Raw genomic sequence first — 27795 nt, forward strand, 5'->3', positions numbered from 1 at the left:
ATTCTTAATAGGATTTTGTGATGGATTGATGGATGACAAAAAAGGTTTAGCATGGCATCTCTGGATTATGTTAGTATTTTCAATACAGTATCAGGGAAGCTTAGTTTGGGGCACATACAATAAAATAATTTTACCCAGCATACATCCAAGAACAGCAACATTGCCTCTGGCTGCTGTGGGAAGTTAGAGGCATCCTCTGCTATGATGGGGCTGGGCCACAGGTGACTGCAACATTCCAGCCATTTTCCAATGTGCTTGCAAGATGGTGGATAGAGCAGCTTTCCCTTGGGTTGTCACCGCTTCTAAGGCACAGTAATATAATTTCCCATTTGGGGATACCAGACCTTAGCATATCGCAAATGCATTGCACGTTTTGGCAGCCTCTGTCCCTAATCTTGGAATGATCGTGGAGCAGAGTTTATCTCTAACAGCAAGCATTCAACAGAACAAGCTTAGCTGTTTGTCAGAGGAGATGGCAGATTCCAGACTCCCCATGGACCCTTGCTTTATAGACTAGGGTTTGGACTCAGGACCAGGACCATCATTGCATATAGAATGGGGTTTATATCATATTGTTTCACCCATACTGACACTTTGATTAGATAGCTTTTCCTCTTACACAACCAAATGGGGCAGTTAACTCCTACTGGAATTCAGCCAACACGTCCCTAAAATCCAAGAAGGTAAATTGTCAAAAGTCGAAGACTCCTACAATGAACAAGGAACTAGGAATATTGACAGTCTTGCCTTGGGTGACAAGCTTCGGTGTTGTTCCTTACGTTTGGGAGTATCCTGGCCAGCTTGTGGACAGAATTTGGCAGGGAGACTGGGAAAGTGGAGGCAACAATAACGTTTATAAGGTACCACCTTTCCCCTTTGAGGGCATCCTGTCTTTATATTTCTTTTTTTAGTCTGTTAATAAACCTGGTAAAAACCTTGAAATCAGGGTGTTCTGTTTCAACCTCTGACAATGTGCACTTTCACCAGGAATGAGTATACAAACTACATTACACATTTTTCACAGGTAATCAGGTTAACAAAGGCAAAACTTAGAACTGACCTATTTTACTAGTTCAATATGCTGTACTTTTAATGGAATCACAATAGTTAATCTTAATAGCAGCATACACTTGTCATCAACTGTGCACATATTCATGGTAACATTTATTTTGACAGCTCAACACAGCTCTGTGCCGTTTGCTAGATATTCAACGGAGTCTTTCCTCACCATACCACCCACAGACAAATGGAATTGTAGAAAAAATGAACGGAACTATTCAATTGTAAGTTTAAGTACTATCTGGACTATGATATTTGGTTTGCTTTTGAAGAATTAGAATTCTTGTAATGTATCATAAATACTGCCAGAACATTTGAACAATTTAAAGTCATGTCCCTGTAAATACCTCTACCTGGTCCCCTGTATGTACGCACTGCCCCAAATCCTACCTTCCCCCTAACATCATATGATTCACCGTCCATTACACATATTCTACTGTAATTCCCTGACTACTGTAAATGTATCTTGTCGAAACACCATGTCCAAAATAAATACAAAGTGGGAGTCACATCATTCATCCTCCATTTACTCAGCATATGGTCACCAACCTTTAATGATCCTTGTTGTTTCAAAGTTATTAACCTTTGCAATTGGTCATTTTTGTGCATGGTCTTGTAGCTTGCTGGTGTTAGCGTTGTTCCTCATGAGGGCTTGCAAAGTACTGGCACCTACATGATTTTAACGTTCCATAATGACCATCAATATCTTTGGGACAATACATCTGGCTTCTAGGCATACAAGACGTTTATGTCACAGGCTACAGTCATGGGTAAACATGGTTTAATCTGAAAACACTTTACCATTAAACAATTTGAAATGCATCGTCTACATATTACCCAATTCTTGATCACCAAATCCAGCAATGATTCAAAGAAATAAGAGTGCTAATTTGTTGTGATAATTATTTAAGTGAATGTAATTAATTTCCAGTCCTACATATTTGACTTACAGGTGGATTGTGTATGTCTTGTAGCTCAACCTGTGAGTTCATTCCTATTAAAGCTGCAAGAAAATTAACAAAATGTATTATGTTTCCAGAGCACTGAGTAAATTGGTAACCAGGAAACCAGAGACCTGGGATATATACTTGGAGGCTGTACTTTTTGGACTGAGAACAAAAAAACAGATGACCACAAAGCACAGTCCATATTTCTTAATGTTTGGACGTGAGGCAAGATACCCATTGGAAGTGCCTGAAACCTTTGATGTATGTATCTCAAGTACAAATATTTCTTTTTGATGCTTTGTGTTATTCATGTATTCCAGTGATGAACAGTACAGATACCATACAATATGGTTATCCTAAACTCTCCACAAGATATTATTTTGGGATAAATCAATATGGCCCATATTGGAGCTCTCAATCCTTCAATAATGCCTATTGAAGGGTGTAAATGGTGACTGCCCACAATAAACGCCAGTGCCAATGTCATTAGCATTAATATGCAGTCTGGTGATGGTGTATTTCTTTGGTCATCAGAAATACTATTACAGTAAGTAAAGCATGTCATATATATCTTGCCTTCTCTCTTATTATCTAATGAGAGTATATGACTAACACCCATATTTGCTGTACTATTTGATATATATTCAATTAATGTCTGTCTTTCTGATTGTGATAGTGTGTGAAACAATTGACTGCTTGTAGCAAAAATGGGAAGAAGAATTTGAATACAAAATGAAATCAAACTTATAAAAATGGTTCCGTTAATATGATTTAACTTGTTTCAGGTTGCGTGGGATGCATGCAAACTATGGTTCCACTGGAACTGTGTGGATGAAAAACAAAGACCGGTAGACGTGGACAAGGCACAATTTCTGTGTAACAGATGTCAAAAGAAGTTGTCAAGCACCTGATTACATCTCATGTGAGCATCACAGACTTCACCACAGAGGAGCATTAAAAACATATGTACAATTGCATATGGACAATTGCAGTATTTAAAAACAGTTATGTTTCTGTTTTCAAGTTATTACTTTTCATAAAAGTTGTTTATTGTTGTCAATCTGTGTTATTTAAAATGTTTGTATTAAAAAAGTTAATCTAAGCATTGGTACAGAACAATTCCTTGCAACACAAACATAAAACCGGTTTAACTGGTGTGCATCCATGAGTTGCCTGTACAGAGCAGGGGATGCAATTATGAGGAGTGGGTATGGGGCTATAATATCTTGAACCACCACAATAAAAAAGGGTGGGGGTAATTTATGAGAGTGCTGCATGATACAGAACCATATCGGGAGATTCCAATAAATACAAAACTAGACCCTGGTGTCTGGGGATAGAAATCTTTGAAATGGAGAGGTTCACTGCTATGTTATATCATAAAAGAAAATTATATTGAGTTTGAATGGAGGGATGTATGTGATTTCACCAAATACATTTCTCCTAATGGAGAAAACTTTGAATTATATTTTCTTTGCATTTTTTTATATGCGGGGGAGACCACCTGTAGCCCCCCCACTTCCCCTCTACCTTATCCTATACCCTTACCCCACCCCATCTATCTTTTTTAAATTAACCACTTACCCTACCAAATTCGAAGAATAAAAACTTCAAAGATTTCCCATCTGAGGAAATGGTATTTGGGAACATCTACGGCAGTGGTCTTCAAACTATTCATGCCAAGGCCACACTGAGCAAAAAATAAATTGTTCGGGACCCCCCTGCCCCGCACCTTTGTGCTGGTGTTTATTTTTATTTATAGAGATGGCTGCAGAATGCGTGATGTCCATGGATAAGAACAATGGAACGTTGTGTGTATGTGGCTCTGGCGAGCATGCCATACTGTGCCCACATTTAAACACATAAAGCAATCAAAGAACTTGCCTCACATTGTAAATCCACGAGGTCAAATGCCCTTTCTACACGGCCACGCCATGATGTCCACTAGCTGCGGCCAGCACTAATAAGAGATGCTAATGCCAACTCTGTTAGAAAAAGCACGGGCCTGCTCTTTTTTGCCGAAATAACCCTGAGGCTTGCATAATATGGAGGAGGTATCGGCTGAGGCTTTGTGGACCCTCTAACATGCATTAGAAGACATTTCTTTTTAAAACGCTTCATCAGTTTATTACTGATCAGGCTAAAGTTTGAAAGTGGTACAATCCTTTCTGTGCAGCATTTCTGTGCATTGTTTATTGGGTCTCTCTTGTGCGGTATCCTGCACTGTCTGTATATATAATTCCCTAAAGTTGTTTCTGCATTGGTGTTGGGGATGCCCACACTGAGGCCCAGCCCTTCCTTCAGAAACAAGAAGCAAAAGAGCCCTTGTACCACATTTGAGTGGCTGATGTTGCAGCCATTTAATCCTTGCTTCCAAAAACGTAAGCTGTCCAAAAGCATGTATGGTTCATGGTTCCTAACATTTTAATGTTAGGGTGAGTATTGTGAACCGTGATGTGAGCACCAAGCCACACATCCGTCATGAATTTAGAGATTCACACATACAATCCTTTTATCACAGACTGGTTTATCAAATGTAGTGATATCGGATCACTGGTATAGTCCTGAAATGCTCTGTGATTTAATGCAGAGCATAAAGGAATCCTCATTGGTGCTATTTATCCCCTTTCCCACTCTCAAAGAGGTATTAAGAGTGTACCAGACTGCCAATCTTCGAATGATAACCTTCTATCAAAAAATAGTTCTTATGGTTAGACTAGTATTCACATTAAAATTATTCTGTAAATTACTTTAATTGCAATGTAATGAAACAAACTTAATTTATATAGCAATTATTTATTCATATTGCAGAGCGGTTTTGTCACACAACAGAGGTGCAGTTTGTGAGTGATGTGTGCAATTTGGGGGGGTGGGCGTGGGTGCATGCTGATGTTTCGCCCTGGGCACCAATTTGGCTAGAAACTGCCCTGACATTGAGTAGGAGGTCACCAGAAAGGCTGTGAACAAACAATAGTCGTGCACAATGTTTTGGATTTCCATTAAGAATAAAAGCACACACCTTCTTTTGCTGTGATGACCAGTCATCGCGGCAAAAGAAGGCGTGTGCTTTTTCTTTTATCTTCATAAATAGGCTCTTAATGGAGTCTGAGGCCACACAAACGCCCGGCCCCTGTCCTTAGTGTGACAGAGGCCGGGCCTTTGTGTGGCCCAGGCCCCATTAGGAGCCTTTCCATGAAGACGAAAGAAAAAGTACACACCTTCTTTTGCCACGATGACTGGTCATCACGGCAAAAGAAGGTGTGTGCTTTTTTGTTTTGTCTTCCTAAATCGGCTCTTAATGGCGCCTGAGGCCGCACAAAAGGCCCGGCCCTGTCGCACTAAAGACAGGGGACGTGGATTCGGCTGCTGCTTGATGAAGCAACAGCCCGATCCTTTTGTAATGTATCCCGTTTTTTGTGTTTTCCTTTTCAGGCTATGGGTGCGTGCCCCCCTGGGCATGAGGATGTGCCCAACCAGAGGGGCGCGCCCCACAGTTTGAATTCTGCTGATCTACGGTAACATGAATTGAGAGCCTTCAGTGAGAAATATTTCAAATGAAAAGGAGGTGCTTTTCAAGGAGGAATCAAGAGGAGGTTGAGTTTTCTGAATAACAATATAAATAATCCAAGATGAGGTTGTATGATAGGGGATAAATTTGGCATATGAGTGGGATATATATATATATATATATATATATATATATATATATATAAACATTTAATGGAATGTACAGTTGTTGCTGCATAGTTCAGACAAATCAAATAGAAAAGAGGAAAACCTGCTGTACAGGTGGGTACCCTTTTGTATCAGGAGATGCAGATTATCATAGATGTGTATGGGGCAATGATCATAAAACATAACACAGGATGACCACTTGCGTCAGTGTGAGTTAACCCAAGGGAGGTAGGGGATGCGAATTACCATAGGTGTGTTCAGGCCATGATATCTTACACCCCCCACAATCAAAAGGTATGGGGGTGTTCCGGGAGGGGGTAGATGGTGCCTCTACATTTGTTGGGACCAGATTAAACATAAAACAGGATGACCACTTGCATCAGTGGGAGTTAACCCCAGGGAGGTAGGGGATGCGAACTACCATAGGTGCATTCAGGCCATGATATCTTGCACCCCCCACAGTGAAAACGTATGGCGGTGTTCCAGGAGGGGCTAGGGGGACGCCTCTATATTGGTTAGGACCAGAGTAAACATAAAACAGGATGACCACTTGCGCTTGTGTGAATTACCCCAAGAGAAATAGGGGATGCAAATTACCATAGGTGCGTTCAGGCCATGATATCTTGCACCCCCCACAATCAAAAGGCATGGGGGTCTCCAGGGAGGGGTTAGATGGTGCATTTACATTGATTGGGACCAGAGTAAACATAAAACAGGATGACCACTTGCACTAGTGTGAATAGCCCCAAGAGAAATAGGGGATGCAAACTACCATAGGTCCATTCAGGCCGTGATATCTTGCACCCCCCACAATCAAAAGGCATGGGGGTCTCCAGGGAGGGGTTAGATGGTGCATCTACATTGATTGGGACCAGATTAAACATACAGCCGGATGACCACGTGCGCTAGTGTGAATAGCCCCAAGAGAAATAGGGGATGCAAACTACCATAGGTCCATTCAGGCCGTGATATCTTGCACCCCCCACAATCAAAAGGCATGTGGGTCTCCAGGGAAGGGTTAGATGGTGCATCTACATTGATTGGGACCAGATTAAACATAAAACAGGATGACCACATGCGCTAGTGTGAGTTTACCCCAGGGAGGTAGGGGATGCGAACTACCATAGGTGCATTCAGGCCATGATATCTTGCACCCCCACAATCAAAGGGTATGGAGGTATCCAGGGAAGGGCTAGGTGGTGCCTCTACATCATTTGGGACCAGAGTAAACATAAAACAGGATGTGTGTTACAGGTTTTGTGAATTACCATAGTTGCGTTCAGGCCATGATATCATGCACCCCAACAATGAAAAGGTATGGGGGTGTCAAGGGAGGAGGTAGGTGGTGCCGATACATTGGTAGGGACCAGATTAAACGTTAAACAGGATGACGACTTGTGTCATTGTGAGTTAACCCCAGGGAGACAGGGGATGCGAATTACCATAATACATGTAGGGGGGCTGATGGTGTCTCTCCCAGCATATATATGAGGTGAAAATGGGGTTGAAATAAAAAAGTCAATATTTTGGGGGTCATAGTAATTGGGGCACAGTAATCACATAGATCCGTCTTGGAAGCAGACACAGAATTGATAGTAGTAGCTGTAAAGGGAAGGGGATCTTTCGGTTGGAAATGCCCCATTGTAGTGTGTGATGGCTTAATGCATGCCGGAGAACAGCACCGCTGAGGAAAAAAGGAAAGGAATTACAAAGACTCTCACTAGTCTGCATTTCATCCCCATACAAACAGCCCAAACTTTAGGTAGGGGGCTTGAGCCTCATTAACCCAGTGGCGTTGTATCCATGACATAGCGCAGTCCATACCAGTCACTTGCAGCAGTGTGTAATAGTGTGCACAGTTTACCAAGCCGCGGGTGAACAGGGAGCTTAACACCAATTACGTAAAATACTGTTGACTTCCCTTCCCAATAACACATGCTGAAGGGAGACCCTACCGTGCACCCCCCTGCATTATGACAGAGTTGTGTGACTGAGCCCAACCTCCCCCTATATCCGTAAGAGAGGCTCCTGCAGTGATTCCTCGTGCTTTGATGTTGGAATCAAATATAGAAAGGTTAATTATGCCATAAAAAATGTTTAAGCGCCCCATCTACTGTAACAGTACAACCTTTCTTATTATTATACCATTTAAAATAATAACATGTGCGCAAATGTACAACTGAGCGAATGCTAGGCTCCCAGACTTTGCACAGTATTAAAAAAAAAAAAACACAACATGGGAAGCCGTATATTATACCATACTGTATGATATTCGGCTTCCCATGACGGAGTGAAGGCCCTGAAACAACGCCCACCTGGTAGCTCTGGCCAATCCCTGAACAGAGATGTTGGAGGGCGGGCTGTAGGCGGGCTATGACATTAGCTTTTCATTTCGGGCTGCATGTATGGCTGTAGCCATCAAGTGGGCGTGACTCCGAAGATTGCCGAACACTGCCTCCCACAATCTATCATGGCCCGCAGGATAGCATACAACACCGGGCCATTTTGGCTAGGGCAGTTGTACTGCCGCGTCAAAGACTACTGCAACGCTTTACTACTGGGGCCTCATCTCGCTGCATCAACTCATTGCAGATCATACAAAGTGACGCAGTTCATTTTATCAAAGATCTATCCACGGGGGCCGTGTATCCAGTGCTCGAAGGGAGCTGCTCTGTCTCCGCAGGATACACATCACCTTGACTCATAGATGCATCTTTGGAAATGCTCCCAAATATCTGAAGTAACACCTCACTCCATATACTCCGTTGAGGAGGCTTCACTTCAGCTCAAAGGACCTGTGAAAGGTTCCCAGAGCAAAAAAGAGAAGTGGTCTGGGCAGATCTTTCCCTGTCCTACCTGCATAACTTTGGAACACTATCGCACTTGTGCTACTGCAGGAAACTAATCGGTTGCTTTTCAGAAAACTCTTGAAAACCTGCCTTTTCACTTAATTCTCCCATCTTCCTTGTACAGCTTATCATGTTGTCCTGTTTTCTGAAGTGTCCCTTGTGTTTGTGTGGCACCCTGATGCCTTCGGGCCTTTTGTGCTTGATAAATGAATTGCTATAGACTTATTAAATAGTAATCCAGACATGTCTGTCCCAAACTCCAATGGGATTTCCTTGCTTAAACTGAAGAAACTCGGGTGCTCGTCAGGAAGTCTGTACGAGTCAAAACAAAAAGGCACCATCCGGGTCACAAATGCTCCTACTCCATCCCTCTCACTACAACAAAATACAATAAAGTCCAGCTTCTGTTCGTAATCCAGGAGAAGGAGTCCATTCTCCTGGATGTAAAGCGTCAAAACGTCCCTCAGGCTATTAAAAATAAAATTCCATAACAGTTCTGTGATTTAACAGAAAACTAACAGTCACACAAAGTTATTGTGGGGCTTAGGAGAAGGTCTCCCTTCTCCTAGTGGCTTCCACAATTGTTTTCGACCTTTTTTAGCAAGATGTGTAGCTCCCTCAGGGAGGTTTTCACCAGCTCTAGGTTCGGTACAGTTCTTCATCCACCCCCAATGGGACTATGAGACTGTTCTTGAAGTCTCCCTCGACTTTCCCGAAGCATACTTTTGGGGAACTGGCATGGGACTTGTATCACAAAATGGTTTATGGTATTCTCTACTTCTTTACAGCATATATTCTTGTAACTTCCTGCCCCCACCTGGACGTGTTCCATTTAACTTCTCTGGGGAACTCTTCAGTTTCCCCAGGGGTTGCGGGTCCACACTTCTTAGTTCAACTTCTTCCTTTGGACGCCCTCCACGCCTTGGCTTTCTCTGCCTAAAGGTATTGTGGCCCGCCTCGGAATAGCTGTCAGACCCCTTGTGACGATTACGCTGTCTTCACATTCTGTTGCTCTCTCCTAACAGTCTCTTGCTCCCTCTGCTGTATGCTACAATAGGCGATCTCTGCACCGTTGTCGGACCGCACGGTCCATCCACTACAAATCGAGTCCACCACCTCTCAGTCTCTGCAACTGCCGGTTCTCAACAGACTCAAAGACACTTCTGGGGAATCCTGCTATTCTACTTCTCATCCTTGCAGGAGTCTCCTGAAGCCTTGCGCCAGCTTTTCAGGCTTTGCGGCCTCCTCTGTCGCCCGGTTCTGCCTCTGGTTCTATCACAGCTACCAGCTTGCCAGAACATCACGTGCCACTGCCGGACGGGTCAGTGAATGACGAAGAGCATGGTCTATCTTTGCTGTTCAGTTTAAGTGGCGGGAACAGGTAATGTCCTTCCAATTGATAGCAGCTGTCCTTGAGCATAGCATTTCTGAGCACTTCTTTGTCTCAGCACTTTTGCCATTCGAGGGGTTTAATATTTCATAACACATAGTTTCAGAGGTGATTTTATGTTGATGAGGTTTGGTTGTTAGCGGCAGCCTATGTGTTGGGATTTCACAGGGATTGTGCCTCCCAATTGCGCCCTTATTCCCATTAAAGGAGTCCCTCCCCATGAGATCCCCCCCGACATGTTACCCCCCCACCCATGAGGTACTATTGGCCAGCGGCCTCACTTCCCTAGCCTCATGGGAAGGGCTTCTCCCCATATCTAAAGGACCGTACAGGAGCAAGCTGTAAAAAAAAACACAGCACAGGACGCTGGAATTCAATATCCTACACATGTTTTGTCCTAACAGCATAGTTTGACTCGCATGTCATGGAACTCTCTAGGTTTAGGCCAGAACCTCAGGATTGTGGTACAATATTAGACCGAGATCTAAAACAATGAAAAAAATATCGATTTTTAAAAAACAACATATGTGGAGTGGGGTAAGTGGTAAAAATGGGTGGGGAGGTGTTGGGTATTAAACACAGGGAACCGGGCCTTGAGGCGGGGGCCCAAAAGTATATTTTTTATTAAAAAAAGAAATGAAAGAAAAACAATATTTTTTCATTGTTTTAGGTTAGTTAGAAATGCATTCTTTATTCATTCATTCGATAAACTCACATGTAACGGCTTTGTACTGCTAGAGTATTCCATGTGCGTGGGGGACATGAACCGCCTCTTGAGGGGTCAGCAGATGCGGGGGCGTGCCTCCCATTTCACAGAGATTTGGCGGGTTTCATGCCACCTGGACTCAGTTCACCCACATGGCCTCGATACCCCTACACAGAGTTTAGTAGTCTCTCTCCCGCTGAAATCAAAAAGACCAGCAATTCACCCATGCCCACTAAAGAACATTCAGATCTACAAACGGGTCAGTGGGCTCCACCTCCGAATAAAGTTAAAATATACTTTGAAACAATTGTATTCATTTTTAGGGAATCTAAGTGGGCAATTCCCCAGATGAAGAATACGATGGTCTTCACAACGCGTTGCATGAACAATACAGAAACCATTTACATTGGTGGAGTTTCACACAAATATGAACATTGATCTAAACATGTTGTATTGAATCTTCTCTAAATTAGAGATTGTACTAAAAAAACATTTTTGATAATATTTTATGAATAGTTTTTTATTGAAGTTCATATGGTCACTTTTGTGACCTTTTACACTCAGTTGCAACGTTAAAAATACAATAATCACAACAAAATACAAATCATTACAATAAACACTCTTATTTCATATCATATAAAAAGATAAAATGATTAAAATGTCTGTTCGAGTCTATAAAAAATCCACAAAAAAAAGGGTATTTAATGCAGTATCGGCAGAGGCAATCTAGATACTACCAACTGCCACACATTAAATGCCGCCGCAATCACCAGTGCTCCGGCCCCAAAAATTGAGCTCCAGAGTTGATCTGTGGAACCAGCTGCAAACCTATTACAAGCTTTAACATAAACCTCATCCAGATGTTCACACTGGGCGATGACATCACGTGCCGTTCCACCTTGCTAAGCAGGTTCCCTCCCTCACGTGGAACGCCTACCCATGCCCCGTCTCCAGACAAATGGAGAAAATTAATCTACATAAGGCTGGAAGATGAAGTTTCACCAGACAAGTTTGTGGTCGCACTGGCGAAAAAGCTTGATGGGAATACAGAACAAACCTTCGAAGGCTCGATAGCTGAGCCAACGCTTGGGCCGCCTCATATCGGACCAATTTCTCATGAATCTTTGCAAGATTGAAGTCCAAACATAATTCCGGGAGACCAGTTATCCCAATTTCGCTCAAATAAGAGCTCACCAGTAGTTCCCTAAACCTACTGCTCTGGGAACATCTCAATGAATGAGTAATGGTTTGAGCCAGCAAGAAGTCACGACCCGGAAGACCATTTTGGATCTTTGCCCAGAATTCATATTTTATGAATTGGTGCGTGTTTGACTGCCTAGAAAGGAAATCAAAGTTCTGTCTGAGTGTTTGGTGGAGAAGAATCAAGGAGCAACACTGCTGCAGTAGCATTTTGTACCTTAGTAGTGTCTATTGTGGAGAGGAGGCATCGCAGCACTAAAAACACCACCCCCCCGCAGAGCGCGGCAAAGTGCTGGCTGAGTGTTTGGCTGCTGGTCCCTGCCGTAGCTGCGTGAAACAAGGAAGGTACCACTGATTAACTCATCTTGCGCCCGCATCGCCTGCGATCCGCTCTATTTTTATTTATGCTGCCGGAGTGACTGTGGGCTTCTCTGCCTTTGGGTTCCGATCAGTGTTCATTGTGTGAAAGCTACCGACCGTAGCGGTAAAGTAACTTTCTTTTAAATTGTGGAACATTATATATTGATTCCTTTAAATTGAAGGGGTGACTGTGGCCTTCGAACGCCTTGGAGCCCTGCTCCGTGTTTTTTATGTGACCGTTTGAATTTGGCAGTCTGCGCCGGTAAGACATTTTATGCACTTAAAATAGTGGAACTTTTTGCGTACTGTTTCTTATCCAAGCCGACTGAGTAACAGCAGGTGTGCAACACCTTGAGCTCATGTTTTACTCCCTCACAAATTTTTCACTTTTGGGCTTACTGCACACAAACACCCATACTCGCTTTAAAGTGGAAAAGGTCACTTTAATGTGACAGGCCAAAGCTCACAAAGAAACGGTAATCTGGCCCCTGGCCTTACTAACATAACCGTTTTTTACCAAATGACCAAACAATTAAATAAATAAGCAATTTAATTCCCCCACAATTAAATAATGAAATAATTTCAAATGCCTCACTTCCTATCCCTTGCTCCCTTCTGTCTCCTTAAAATCCTCTCAACGTCATTCCCACTTGCTCCCATCTTTTCCCCCCCGAGTCCACATCCCTCCTTCTTCAATACTTGTTCCCCCTCTTTGTACCCCCGGGGTAGCCCGTTCGTTCAAACAGCACCACCCCCTTCCTTTACCGCACTAGTACCCCACTGTGCTTCCCCAACCCCTCCTCCAAAGGGCCAGGTCCCTGGCCCCAGAAAAACCCTCCCCTGAGGTGTTCTTTCTGCCCCACCTAAACTAGGCTTCCTTCTACTTCCAGCTTTTAGTTATAGCTTGCACTGCCAACATAGCATCCGCCAAGTAGTAGCTGTTTCCAAACACCGAAAAATGCACGCCATCCTCCCGAAAAACCAAAAAACTCTCAAACTATTTCCAGCACTTGCACCCCCGCCGCACTACAAAACTTCCATATCTTCCCGTTAATCTTCAACCTTGTCCTTTCCACTGCAATAACCATGTCCAAACCAAACTTACCTTGGGCCATTTCTCCCTTAACCAGCTGTAGTCCCTTTTCATTATCCTTAGCAATGACACTCCTGTGTCTTTTACTATGTCATTCTCCCCCGCGTGTGCTATTATTCCCTCCGGGAACCCATGACGCTCCATCAATCCCGCTAACATGGGCAGCAATTGATCCCACCTGAGCCCCCTATCCCTGACCATCTCACTATCGCAGTGTTCTAACTGCAACCCAGTTGTGTCCCGAAAACCCATTTTCCCTCCTCTTTCCTTTCCCACTTTACTATTGAGTGACTACAAATCGATATCTGTAGCAGTTCACCACTCCTCCGTGCCACATCTGCAAAGGAAACATTTTATGTGACTTTTCTCTATGTCACTTCCCAAATTCCCCCTCCCCACCTCTCCCCGCCTTTCAACGTTTCTCACCTGCCCCTTTCCCAAACTCTCTGATGTACCCCTTGGACTTCCCCGACCTCCAGCACCCCAAACTTTAACCTTATTCTCTAATAGTCCCAACCTTCTACCCTCCGGTACCGCCCCCCCATCTTGAAAGAATGAGTTCCAAAACCTCTCTCTCCCCCTGGCCACCCCAGCCCTCTTCATGACCCCGAACTTGAGCTGCCATTACTGCGTCCTGTCCTCTTGCTAAAAGTCCCAACCTTTCTCTACCCTTACCTGTGCCACGCCCAGATAATCCTGTCCTCCCTGGGCACAGTTCCTTGCTACCTCTATCCAGAAGCACCCAACAGCCCATTCCGTTCTGATCCGTCTTCGATCTGCCGCCCTTCATTGACCTAATTCTAATAAATGAACATCTCCCCACCTTAGACCTCCCTCCCTTGCTATCTTGTTCCCTTCCCATTCTCCCTTGTCCCAACCTTCCAGCACCTTACGTCCATATCATCATGCTTCCCCCTACTGCACCAGGGGCCTACCGTGCACCCCATCCATACAGTTCCAACTCAAACGCTGTATCACCCCACTGCACCAGGGGCCAACATGTACCCCCGTCCATGCAGTTCCCTCTCCTTGCTGATCCTCCCCCCACTGCACCAGAGGCCAACATGTACCCCCGTCCATGCAGTTCCCTCTCCTTGCTGATCCTCCCCCCACTGCACCAGGGGCCAACATGTACCCCCGTCCATGCAGTTCCCTCTCCTTGCTGATCCTCCCCCCACTGCACCAGGGGCCAACATGTACCCCCGTCCATGCAGTTCCCTCTCCTTGCTGATCCTCCCCCCACTGCACCAGAGGCCAACATGTACCCCCGTCCATGCAGTTCCCTCTCCTTGCTGATCCTCCCCCCACTGCACCAGGGGCCAACATGTACCCCCGTCCATGCAGTTCCCCCTCCTTGCTGATCCTCCCCCCTCTGCACCAGGGGCCAATCGTGCACCCCCGTCCAAGCAGTCCAATCCACTTCCCATAGCATCTCTGCCCCTTTATCCCTTTGTGTGCCACTTTTCTTCTGCTACTTCACCCGAGCACAACTCCTAACCCCAACTTGCAATCCTCCAGGGCCGCTCCTGCCGTCCTCACCTTGTGCTGTGGATGCTTAGCACCTGCCAAATCCCGCGCCATGTTTTCCACCAAAATGCGAACCAGGGAAACTACCAGACACTCGAAATGAGATACTCCTTTACCCCTGTATGTCTATCATATTCTGGCCACTATCCTTTTATCAGCAACCCTGACAAGCCTGTTCACCTTGTCGTGCAGCAAGCGCAAGGACCCGGCCGCTGCATCCAACTCTCTCCCTAGCAAAGTCACCACCCCCACTGGCTCTTCAGTTATAACCTACCACTCATGGCATTCCGCCTTCCTGCATTAATGTCTGACAAGACCTCCACGACCTCCAACATTCCTGTTCTCTGTCCACTACACCGAAAACCGTCCAGCCAATGCCCACTCTTACACAAACGAAACTGTAAGAAAACCCACTACACCAACAGCTAAAGAGCACCCATGTACCTGAAAATGTCCAGTCCCTAGGTAACCCTTTGTCCCCATAATCTTGGCGTTGGAACTGTATCTGTCCCCTCTTTGACCTTACTAATTCACTTAAACCCTTGCGAAAACCTTCCCCAGCCCAAGATTTTTTACCCTCCCCCTGTCTGAGCAAACTGAGCCATTCCTTATGCACTGCAACTCTAACTGGGGTATGGGCCTTCCCCAACTCTTTGCCCCGTTCCCCGCCCTCTCCCTCTGTCTCCTGATTGAAAACATTGTGTAATCGGATGCCGTCCCATGCATCCGCTGCACTCATGCTTGAACTTGCACGCGGTCTTCGTGCAGCCTTCTTTATTGAAAGCCCAACATGCTGCTGAGGGACGACCCAGACATCGTCCCCCCACCCCCTCCGGTGCAGGGCGACCACGAAAGGGCCGGTAAGGCACAGGTAAATCGCTCGCTGGATGCAATGTTGGGGCTGGCCGCGTAGGTGCCATCCATTGTAGCCAGAGATCCATGTCAATCTCTCCCCATCTGCCTGACTATCCTCCGCCATCCTTGCCCTAAAACTCCTCGTCATATCTCACCCATGCAAAACCCCCGAAACTCATGAAAGCCTTTCTTATTACATCCATGCATTTCAATAAAGCTACACATCTCTCAGGGAACTTCTCGCAGTAAACACTCGAATATATGATGAAAGCAGACGTCCAGTTATCAATCGTGACCGGCACCTTGTGTCCAACCCCCTCTCTTCATCCTTCCCTTGCCCTTACCTCCTTGTGCAGGAGTTTAAAAACATCCACAAACTCCCCTGCCTATATTTTTTCTTTTGTGGCCCCCATCAGATGTGCCCCCAAAGGTTTTATAGTGCGCATGTAAGGCATCCTTTTGTCTTTTCCTGCACCTTCCACAGTCTTTCCTTTTAGAACCTCCATTACCTTTTGCACCATGGGCTCTGCCACCTTATCAATTTGCACTTCCACTGAGGAAACACATTTTCCCCTTCTCCCTCACCACAGGCCCTGTGGTCCGATACTCTGTCTCCCTCCTCAAACCCTGTGCCCCAGCTCCCTCCCTACCTGTCTCCCACCTAGTGCCCAGCCTGTGCCATGCCGCTGACCATTCCCGTTCATGCTCACCTTTTTCTGCCCCGCCGCCACCTAGTTGTGGCACCCTGGCCTCCACTCCGACACTCATCTCCCTTCTCACCGGACTCCCGCTGCACGCAGACTCACAGAGCCCATTTCCCCTCCGTCCTCCTGCACTTCTGCCCCCCCAAACGGGCCTTCCCCTCAAACTTTAAACCCCTTCTCACCCTTTCCCTTCCCCATAAACCATAATGTTCTTCCTCCTCCCCGTCCAACATTCTCCTCCTCCCTTTCATCGTCCCCACTGAAATACCACTGTTGGTGCAAGCACACGCACGGACCAGGCAGCTCCTCTTTGGGTGAGCCCGGGCCCCCCCCCCCCCTCCGCTCCTTTGACGTCTTCTTGGCGGGGCTGTGCCGACCCCTGCCCCCTCCTCTCTTCTTGGGTGAGGGGTTCTCTCCTCCACCCTCTGCTCCTCCGTGCTCGGGGCTGTGGTGCGCCCTCTAGTCGATCCCTGCATTCCTCAGGAGGGGCCATTCTTGAGCCCTCTCCTACCTCCTCCTCAGGAATCACAGGGGCTGTACCATTCCCCCTGCCTGAAGTCCTCCTAGGCGGGGGGGCCGTTCCGCACCCTCCCCTTTCTTTTCTAACTGACGGAGACCGCTCCCTCCTCCTCCCATCTGCACTCTTTTGCAGGTATTTTCCCCTCCCTAACCCTCTGCACTTCCTCCCCTCTCTGGTCCAGGACACCCCTAACCTCACTCCTAGCATGCATCATGCCCACCTCTGGCCCCACGCCTCTAGAGGTCTCCACTAAATCTTTGGTTCCCAACCCCGCCCCTTCACCTACTTCCCCCCCACTCCTGGACGCTCTCCTAGGTGCCTCCCTCCTGCTCCTTCTGGCCCTTTGTCCCATACTACCCCCCTACCAGCTGAAGGGCTACAAGCCACCACTGCGGTGAGAGCCCCATCCGCCGGCGCTCTGCGCTGGGACCTCCCCTCCCTGGTCCCTTGTTCCCCAGTAACTACCCCCACTGCCCGTTCCAGCTGCGCTTTGGTTGCCCTGCCAATAATCTCCAGAGCCTCCCTCAATGCCTGGGCGTCCACCAAGCCCTTCTTTCCAGATTCCTTTCCTGCCATCCTGATGCAACTGAAATATCAAATTAAATAATTAACTGAATGCTGCTGCCCCTTGCTGCCTTCCCAAACTAACTAAACCCCTGAGCCAAAGAAATGTTCCCCTTGCGGGGCCTGCCCTAATATCTGTGTTGACAGGACAACAGGCTAATGAAGCCTGTAAAATAAACCCATCTTGCTGCTGTCCTTTGCTGCCCTCCCAAAATGTCCTCCTTATATTATTTTCATTATTATTATTATTATTATTATATAACCTACCCAAACACTCCAACCCAATAATTGGCACCTTATGGGGGAAAATAATACTGAAATGGTGGAAAACCACAACCATGGCTTACAATCCACCCAGAATGGATAAAAAAGCGTGTGACACTTTAAGGGCTCAGCACTGCCCCCTGGTGGCCACAGTACGGCACTGCACCTATGTGCACACTTCTCGCTGGCAGTCAACGAAAGCAGACTGTCAGGGGTCCTTACACAAGCCCCTTTTACCCCCAAATCCTTCGTCCCCGATGGGCGAAGCTATGATCCGGAGCGCTCTCCCCTTCCCTGACCGCACCCGCAACGCGACCAGAAATAACAACGGAGACGGTTGGTGCTGCGCTGCCCCATATAATGCTACGTATGCTGTTGCGTGGCGTGAATGGAACCAGGATGCCGCTCCCTCAAGGTAAGGTGATGGGTATTTCATCTACTGTCTATTCTCTTGTCACAAAAACTGTTTAATAATTCTACCTATATGCCTAACCGCCCACCACTAATAGCTATTCTCACCAATCCCTACCTCACGTGGATATTAACCGGGGCTAATCACAGACCCAAGCAGGGAAGGCTCGGAAGCAGGCGACCAGGACAAACTCTCGTCCCAACTGTTGCTTGCTCCTGAAACTTCCCTGCCCCCCTTTATAATACCTGTGGCTCTCTAAGTGCAGGCCAGCTCGCTGGCCTGCGCAGCGCCCAAAAACACCTCGGCGGGAAACACTTTGCGTTCCCTCTGGGGCCCCTATTTATGTGTTGCCCAAGTTGGCCCTTAGATAGTTATGCATGAGTTAAGGGAGCAGAAAAAAACGAGACCTCTGCTAAGGTGACATTACAATATATCTCGGATGCCGAGATGTAGCTGGCAATATCTCTCCCCTTGCCCGCTTCACCGGGTGCGGTTGGTGAAAAGATAAGTCCCGCCAAACTTAATAAGGGCCACCTGAAAGGGCAAATGGGGGAGAATTTTCAGAGTGAAAGACTGCTTGGTGTTAACTCTCAGGAAGTGCCCCGTGAGCAACAAAACCAAAAAAAAGACGGGAACTTTCTACTTTCCAAAAGGCATGAATTAATGCAGAAAACAATGACAACAGCGCATGAAAAACAGTCTGTGCACTTTACATCCGTCGGTAGTGGGAGAGAGGTCCTCTGTTCAAGATCCCTCATCTATGAACAATCTCACTACAGATCATACCCTCCCAGGTGGGAATGGGGACAAATTAATTTGATACATTTTTTAATACTTCTCCGCCTTTTGACTCACGAGGATGTCCTCTTTATCAACCTCCGCAATGAACTTTCGGTGCCAAGTTCCGACGAATGAAACTTTGTTAGAAATTAACCGCGTTCTTTGTACGATGGCTAATTCGGCAGTCTTGCAGTCCTTGGCTAAGAAGATTGAGGATGCCTGTTTTTGTTAAGGATAAAAGCACTCAGTATGTCATGTTAAAGCAAGGGTGGGGTCGAATACTACTGGGAAACGTAATTTAAAGAAAAAGGTGAGCGGGCGGGATGGGCAACCATGTGAGCTTAGATGCTAGCAAGTTAGTATTTCAAAATAAAGCTACAGCAATGTTTCCTGACTTAAACTCCTCACAAAGCCCGGGTTCAACTGACTCCAAGGGAGAGGTTTCCCGTTATGAGGTTGAGAATGCCCTTATACCAAGGATCATAACCTGTACACCTAAAAAAAGGAGGAATCAGGTGTCCCACAAACAAAGAAAATGAAGAACACTCAAGTCACTAAGTCCAGCACTAACAATTCCGCAACAAAACATCTGATGTGCTCATTTCATAATCAGCCTGTTCTGAGAGACATGTTATTTAAGGAAATCCCAGAACTAAAATCTGATACAAACTTGAAATCCCATGTTGAGAAATTAGCCTCACAGTCTATAGCCCCGCCCCCAGTATTTCTGTCACGATTTGAAGGAATAGTTACACATGGTAAATCAAAGCAAAGGAAAGTATTTGATTGTTTCAGGAATACGGTCAAGGTGTTGGGTGATGTGTGGGAGTTTGTTTGTTTGTTTGTTGATTTGTAATGCGTGCCAGACCCGGAGGTATCAGGGCGTGAGGACAAGATAATGTTCAGCTTACATGGTTACAAAAGAAATGTTGAGCTTAAATATTTACATATTACAGCTAGGCTTACAAAGTTACATAATGCAGTATAGGAAAAGTTGAGCCATGTTATGAAGGGACTTGAATTTTAGTGAGGAGGTTTTGAGTCTAATTTTATCGAAGGTGGAAAGCCAGTTAATATGTCTCCTAGCTGTTGATATGTGCTCTCTTTTAGTCATTTCTAACGCTCTCAGGGCGTTATTTGGAGAGTTTGAATTTTCTTAGTGATATGTATGTTGGCTCCAATGTAGAGGGTATTGCAGTAGTCCAACTTGGATAGCACAAGTGCTCTTGCCAGTGTCATGCAGCCGCTTGTTGAGAGGGAGGTTTTGGCAGATCTAATCAGTTTACATGTATAAGCTGTAGATGATGGCATTGCATTCACTTGTTTTGTCAAGGTGAGACAGGAGTCGAGGTAGAAGCTTCATGTTTTTACATCCTCCATCACCTTGATTCTGTTACCATCTATGTCAAAGGAAGTATATTTGTGGCCAAGTTTGTTAATGCTAGGTGTAGTCCCCAGGATGAGGAGTTCCGTTTTGTCATCATTCAGGCATTGACCATGGAGTGCCATCCATGCCTGGATGATGAGGTATATCCTATTCACCAAGGCCAAAAACCTGATTGTAATCCCCTGTAGGTGGGATGAGAATCTGGGTGTCATCTGCATAATAAGTGTAGGTGACACCAAGAAAGTCCAGATCATCAAAGAGGGGCTTGGTAAATATGTTATACAGAGTGGGTGAGACACATGAACCCTGGGGGACACCACATAGGATAGGGATGGGATCTCATGCTTCCGTAGTGGAGAAGACTCTCATGGTTCTTTCACTTGAATCCAGGCTATAGCTGGTTGTGAGAAGTGCGCTGCAGACTCTAGATCGTTACAGAAAACAGCATGGTCCACCAAGTCAAATGCTGTAGAAAGATCTAGGAGAAGTAGTAAGGCACATTTTCTCCGATTGCTCAGCTCGTCAATCTGGGCCTTAAGGTCAATGAGTGCAGTTTCGGTTCCATGCGGAGGTCTGAAACCTGATTGCCGGGTACCAAGGAGTTGGTTCTGTTCCAAAAAGCCCTGACCGGGGCCAAGTCTGGGTCCTTCTGGGGCCCAACTAAAGCCGCAAATGTGCACTGGTATTGAATTGTGTGGGGGGTGGGAGAGGGAAAATGTCCAATGTTGGGGCCACTGCCAATAGGGAAAAAGTAGATGCTACATGTTGGACATCTTCCGATTATGGGGTGTCTGTTTTCTCTATTCTGTCTGCACCAAGGATTCTTGACCCACAAAGGAATGCTTTACCCATATAAAGTCTTGGAGCGAAGGGGAGTGTTCGTAATAAGGATTACCCATGTTGTAGTGGTGGTTTGAAAAGTGGATTAACTTGCGGTTGCAAGTGTGCGAACAAAGAGGGTGGACAGAGCACTGGGGAGGACAAGACTTTTTGGGACAAACAACCTCTTGGCCCAGCTCTATATGCTTAGGATTTTTAAAGTTGTGTCAGAGAACAAAGATGTTGTTCTCTGATGTTCAACTATATTGCACCTTTATCAGCGATTCCAACCCTGGAGGGAATTTCTTCCACTGATATCTTCAGGGTTGATTTTCCTGCTGGCCAACGCCTGGAATACTCAGTAGCAGTATTTAATTCAAAGTTTGTTGCGGACGCCATTTTAAATGAAAGCAATAGCTTTATAGGTCTGGGGTTTGATGTTTCCCTAACACAGGGGCTGGGTCGGCGATCAAACCCATGTGCAGTCGGGCGGAAGTGGTGGTCCCATTCCACAAGGCGTGATTCACTCATTGAGACAGAAGACTGAACAATCTGAGTCATCTAATGATTGGTCCTGGTTTTTAAAAGGGTTGAATGGAAGGGAGGGGAAATGAAAATGGAAAGTGCCTTGAATTGAACAATGGTTATGACTCTCTACCATTTTGTCAGTTCAATCTGATTTGTTGGAACACCAGGGGGCATGGCTGCTTGTTCTCCTCCAAAGACACCATTAAGAAGTTACGCTCTTATTCAGTCATTGCTTTACAGGAAACGTGGCTCACTCAAAGTCTTACCCTTGAGGGATATGCGGTAACCGCGCAGCCAGCTAAAAAGGGCGGTGTAGGCCGTCCTTCAGGGGGTCTTTTAACACCTGTGAGAGTGTCTAGCTCATTTAAAGTAAAAAGTTAATTTGATATATGTTGGGGAGCACTGGCAGGTGGGGGGGCATGAAGAAGGGGGGTAAAACACAAGGATCCATCCCCCATCAACATACCTACAATATATAGATGGTGTCACGTAAAAGAATGCTGAGACAAAGGATCTCACAGTTGAAATAAACGTTCTCTCTTACATTGGGGGAAAGATTAGAGGAGATAAGATTGTCACGACAAGCATATAGAAACTGGCAACACCAAACGAGGGCCATACAGACTCAGACTGGCACAGAGGCGATGTTTTGCTGCCTCAAGGATAACGATGTGAGGGTCTTTTGGCAAATTATTAATGTGGTTGACTTATCTCAACCTCATTTGCAGACTAACGGTGTTACAGAGTCATCGTGGGTATCCCATTTTACCAAGGTCTTTGAAGTGAATCCTATAGGAGAGAATTAACAGCCTCTGTTAGGAGGGAACTTCTATTAACTCCTGAAGATTTATTGGAAATCATCCGTAAGATTAGCAATTAAAGCCTCAGGCCGAATTGACTGTCAAATTGTTTATTTAAGGGAGAACGTTCTCTGTGGGCTGAGGTTTTGGTTTCTCTCTATCAAAACATTCTAAAAACCGGAGTCTATCCTTTGACCTGGTCAATGGCTTATGTAGTTCCCATCTATAAGAGGACTGACCAGGCAAGTCCCCTGAAGTATCGCCCAATCACGATTCTAGACACTGACAGTAAGGTTTTTCATCTATCATACTGTCACATCTAGAGTCCTGGCTGGAGGAGTGAGGGAGAATTGAAAAATGGCAATCAGGATTTCACTGACATATGGGGACATCCTTCAACGGTGTAGTAATGGACTGCTTACAGTCGCATGCATGCAATGGTAAGCATGTAAATATATTTGTGGACTCACTGAATCTTACAGCAGCATTTGATGCCATTGACCAGGGCCGATTATGGCGAAAGTTGCTGTTGTGGGGGATGCCCCCTGGTTTGCTGAAACTCAGAATCGCTTTGTACTTGACAAGCATACAGGTACGACTCGGGTGACCTATCTCAAAGTATACCAGTGTGTAGGGGCGTAAGGCAGGGGATGAGTGTTAGCACCCCGTCTTTTCAATTTATAATTAGCTAATGTTGATGAACACCTTTCAACTGTTGCATTTGTGTCCCCGAAACTCTGTGGGTTGTGTTTTAGATGGCTGGCCTATGCAGATGACTTTCTTTTGTTTGATGTCACTGCAATCGGCCTGCAGAGACTAATTAACGCTTTTGTATTTTTGAGTTACGTGTAAAATCTGACCGTGAGAGTTAATCCAGCAAAGACTAAGATTATCCAGCTGTCTAAATCTAGGAAGATGTGTCAACAGCATTGGTATATTGGAAATACAGTGATTTGTAAAGTGAACTCAGTGTAATGCTTGTGCAAATTGTGAGCTAGAACAACAAGGTGTCGGTGTTCAGCCATTTTGGACACTCATCTCCCATCACGGTAATAAAGCCTGCGTCTCTGCGGGCCTCGGAAAATAAACAAGCATTTCAGAAGCAAAAGCAGAGCAAGGGCACATAGCTACATAATTATTATAGCTGAGTGGACTTACTGTGGAGAATATGAATGGTATTGTCCACTTAAGGATGAATATGGGGAGGGAGTTGGAGCGTCCTGCAGGTGCATGAAAAGGGGTTCTGGGAAAGAATGCGAGGAGAGGGGTGCTGGGTTTTTCCACCGTCTGTCCCTTCAACTTGTGATCTGCTCTTCGGCCGAGGGCAGACACAACTGAGAAGGGCGGGGAAATGCCCCCATAAAGGAGAGTGTGTTTCGTGGCAACGTTAGTTCGAATTTGGACCACCGGATGATGCAGTCCCGCTAAGAGGGAGGGCGCTCTGCTTCAGACCCCATTAGCACGAGTGATCTCTTCGCCTACCTGCAGAGGGACTAAGCAGTGTTGCAGTGGCCAAGATGAAGGTGTCCTCTGCTTCTTTACTAATGGTGAAGTCCTTTATATCTATATATCTAAGTGTATGAATATATATATATATATATATATATATATATATATATATATATATAGTGACTAAAGGGCCTGTAACGCGCCATTTGTTTTATTATAACGATTAGTCTATGTGTGATTTCTTGCCGGTCTGAGTCCAATAACTTGTTTTGCCAGGAGGCCGGGGAAACTTAAGTGTAAGTGTTCCCCTCACGTGGCCAAGCAAAAGCAAAAACACTCACTGATTTATTTGGGGTTTCTTTTGAATGCAGCTCCGAATTTGTCAAGGCTATATAGTTGGTTTAAAACTAGAGCATCTGATTGGACTAACCAATTAGCTAGAATTGATAGGAAATTTGGAAAGTTTACTTTAAAGCCTGCAATATGTTACTCTGAGGCCAAAATTGTCCCCCAAACTATGGCATAGAGGTATACCCGCACAAAATATTAGAGTATCTCCCCATTTTGGAGGGGAACATTTGGAAAAGAGGTTGAAAGCTCCTAAGTTGGCCCCAATAGATGCAATAATATATGAGCTGGGCATAGTCTCTCTGACAGCGAGAGCACATTGGAAGATCCCATCACTACTGAGAAAGATCCTTTGCCCAATGCCAAATTCAGTATTTTTAGATCTGAATAAAAACTATTTATTGCAAGGTCGTGCTCCTCTGAAAAGTATTCAACAATTAAGTGTTTGCATATTGGAAAAAAAATACGGAGTTCGACAGAGGAACTTATTCAACTCCCTATGAAAGTAAAACTCTGTTTATTTCCCTATGATTGGAGCAATACACAAGAGTCCATGCATTCTTATAGCTCATTGTGAACATAAAAAAACTGGGAATACTTGCCCCATTTCTCAGTATTTATCCGGACAGACTTACCCAGTTGAACTTCCTTCCATTTCACTGGAATTTAATTTTGTCTAAACAAATGCTGGTACGATGGGGTTCTGACCTAGGAAAAAAGTGTTCTGTTTTTTTTAAACTGGATATGAGACATTAAAGCACTGGTTAATAGAGTGAGTGGCACTATCAAAGATCTAATTTATATATTTAAATTCTTTAAATTGAAATCTGATGATCGAAATAAACCGTTTTGGACTGTGGCGGGCAAATCATCATCAACAGTGGTGGCAGTTACAGGATTTATCACTGCACTGAACTGGGAAACTAGCTCTTGGGACTGTGCTGTTTAAAAAGACTTCATTTTTTTTAAAATTTAGGATTTTTAGATTTTTTTTTACAAGTGAATGCTATTTTGTTTAAAATTACAACCCATCGAATGTTTATGTTTTTTAAGCGTTCACAGAATGTTTTCATCTGCATTGAAGGAAATGTAAATGTGTTAATGTTTGATGTGATTAATCAACTAAATAATAAAAAAAGAAAAACATTATTTTGAGTGAATATGAATTTTTGACTGACCAATGGTCATAATAAATTTAGCAGAATATATGAAAATATTAGTTTTTTATTAAGCGCTTGGCTTGCATAAATCAAACCTTTCGCCAAAAAAAAACAAAAAACAACACCCATAAGTTCACAAGAGGCGACAGATAATACTGCACACTAACAATGAATAATTTACACCCTCCTCCCAAATAAAATCATGTAAGGAAATTTAAACCAACTCTCAACATGCAAGTCCATTAACATTTACAATTATCAAAATTTGCAATATAATAAAAACTTCACCACACTAATAAATTACTTGCACCCAGAATAATTCATTACAAAAGTAGCTGCTTTAAAAATCTAACAAGAGTTATGTTAACATATTTCCCACTCATCACAGCCCCCGTTCCACCTGGGAGAGAACCCTATATCGACTTATAAATCTATGAAAAAAAGGATGCTTCTCAACTCTGCTAAGTTTAAACAATGAATGAACAGGTGTCCTAGGGTCTGCAATTCTGCAAGGACCTCCATATGATATATTTTATTTATAGCGCGCCCATACACAAGTGTTTCAAAGCGCAACGGGGTAAGGGAACAAGGGGAGTGGGGGGGGTGACAAGACAACAATCTTACTAGGCCCAGTAACATTGAGATTATGAAGTGCAGGGGAGAGGAAAGGGGAAAAGTGCTGAGCGAAGGGCAGGGGAAGCAAGTAGGTTGAAACGAATTGTTAGAAATAAATCTCTATAAACTGCGCTAGGAATTTTTGCCAAATAATTGGCCAATTGACGAAGAGCTTTAGAGTTGTGCTTGAAACTAGCAAATGCTTTATAGCCACTACAGTGTAGGAACCCAACCCCTGGTCCATACTTTTCCATCGGCTTTAACTGGATCATGTAATAGCAGCTCTATATCAATGTCAGAAAATAGTCCATAGGCGCCCCTCTGTGAGAATGAACATGGCCCATTGACCGTTTTTTTGGGAAGGTACCCACTCGAGAGACAGCAGCCACACTTAAGCTCACTGTACCTATCACAGATGGGAAATATTCATTTGCATATCAGTCTTTTTCCCGCCCGCATGGGCAGTCCAGCACCGGAATGCTATGGCAATTCCTTTCTGAACAAGAGTACCAACAGCAACCCCATACACGTGTTTCAGCCTTGTTGGTCCTCATCAGTGAGGTGGGGCTGTGCCTCTCTGAGCACAGTGAGCTGGGGTGGATAACCCTGTGAAACTTAGGGTGACTAAAGCTAAGTCCATAGGCGCCATCGGTGCATCTTTTAGCACAGTGAATAGGGAGTTTTGCTATGCCAAGAGCCACTTCCTGTAGAGTGCAAGAGTTGTCCACTGCCCCATTGCATAGAGATGGCAGGCCCAGCTCCAGTGGAAGTAAGCCAGAGGCTGGGTAATGACCCATTCGTGGCCCCCCTGCGCATCTGGGGGCTGCTCAGGCATGGCAAGCTGCTCCTGCGTTTTCTAGGCTGTAGGAACAGCTCCTTTGTTTAGGTTTTTCTTTTAAGGGGGAGGGGCGGCTCCCTTCCAATGGCAGGAGCTGTCCCGGGGGCGTCCAATGAGAACGGCGCCTGCGGGGGCTCGGCGTGTTGCGAGTGCCACGTGGCCACACGTACCCGGAAGTGCTGCGGGGAACGGCGCGGCCATCTTGGAAATGAGAAACCTCTCGTCAGACGGGAAGGGACTCCGCGACTCAAGCGTCTGAACGCGCGCGGGGCCACTCGCAAGGGACAGGGCGGTGCAATATGCAACTGTGAAAGCGAAAGAGGCTGCACCAAAAGAAGTTTGGACATTATTTCAAGTGCTTAACATATTTTCATCGAGAAGTCTCTACTCATCCACAATTGCTCCTGCTCTCTCCCTGAATGTGAGTCTCTAGGAAGCGAGAAGATAAAGCGGCTCTGAGAGTCACCGGGGACTCTATGCGGCAGTCGCGCCGTGTGGGCGGGGCTTGCTCTCGTCCCTCTTCTATGTCGCTGCCAGGGGGGTCGCTGCCAGGGGGGCCGCTGCAGTCCCCACTCTCCGCACCCTGCCGCCCGCGTGCACGCTGACCTTTATCTGGCTCTCGAGCAGGGTCCCGTGTCCCGCCACCAGCAGGATGCAGATCATGGCGGCGGCCGAGGCTGCGTCCACTGACTGAGCCGCTCCAGGGGAGGGGCGGGGCTAAGAGGAGAGCGGGGCCCGAGAGGGCGGGGCCAAGAGAAAAGACATGGCTACTGAGGCCAACGGTGGGGAGGGCGGGGCTAAGAGGAGCATGGCCTGAGAGGGCGGGGCCGAGAGAAAGCCATGGCTGCACAGGCCAACGGAAAAGAGGCGGCGCTCGGAGGGGGAGGGCGGGGCCAATGGGACCTTGGCCTGAGAGGGCGGGGCCGAGAGAAAGGGATGGCTGCGC

At 45.6% G+C, this 27795-nt stretch overlaps 1 protein-coding gene across 2 annotated transcripts in view; it reads right to left on the bottom strand.

The window, feature by feature from the left end:
• Nucleotides 1-27589, bottom strand: part of LOC138487609 (uncharacterized) — a 508482-nt gene extending 480893 nt beyond the window's left edge. For both annotated transcript variants that reach the window (XR_011274510.1, XM_069614083.1), the window contains exon 1: nt 27456-27589. Coding sequence is in view for 1 of the 2 variants with exons in the window: in XM_069614083.1 (XP_069470184.1) it covers nt 27456-27512 (57 nt within the window). In the remaining variant the exon portion in view is untranslated. The remainder of the gene's footprint in view (nt 1-27455) is intronic.
• Nucleotides 27590-27795: the final 206 nt, after the last annotated feature.

Source organism: Ambystoma mexicanum, chromosome 9, assembly GCF_040938575.1.
Source record: "Ambystoma mexicanum isolate Mex_15411 chromosome 9, UKY_AmexF1_1, whole genome shotgun sequence".
Lineage (NCBI taxonomy): Eukaryota > Metazoa > Chordata > Amphibia > Caudata > Ambystomatidae > Ambystoma > Ambystoma mexicanum.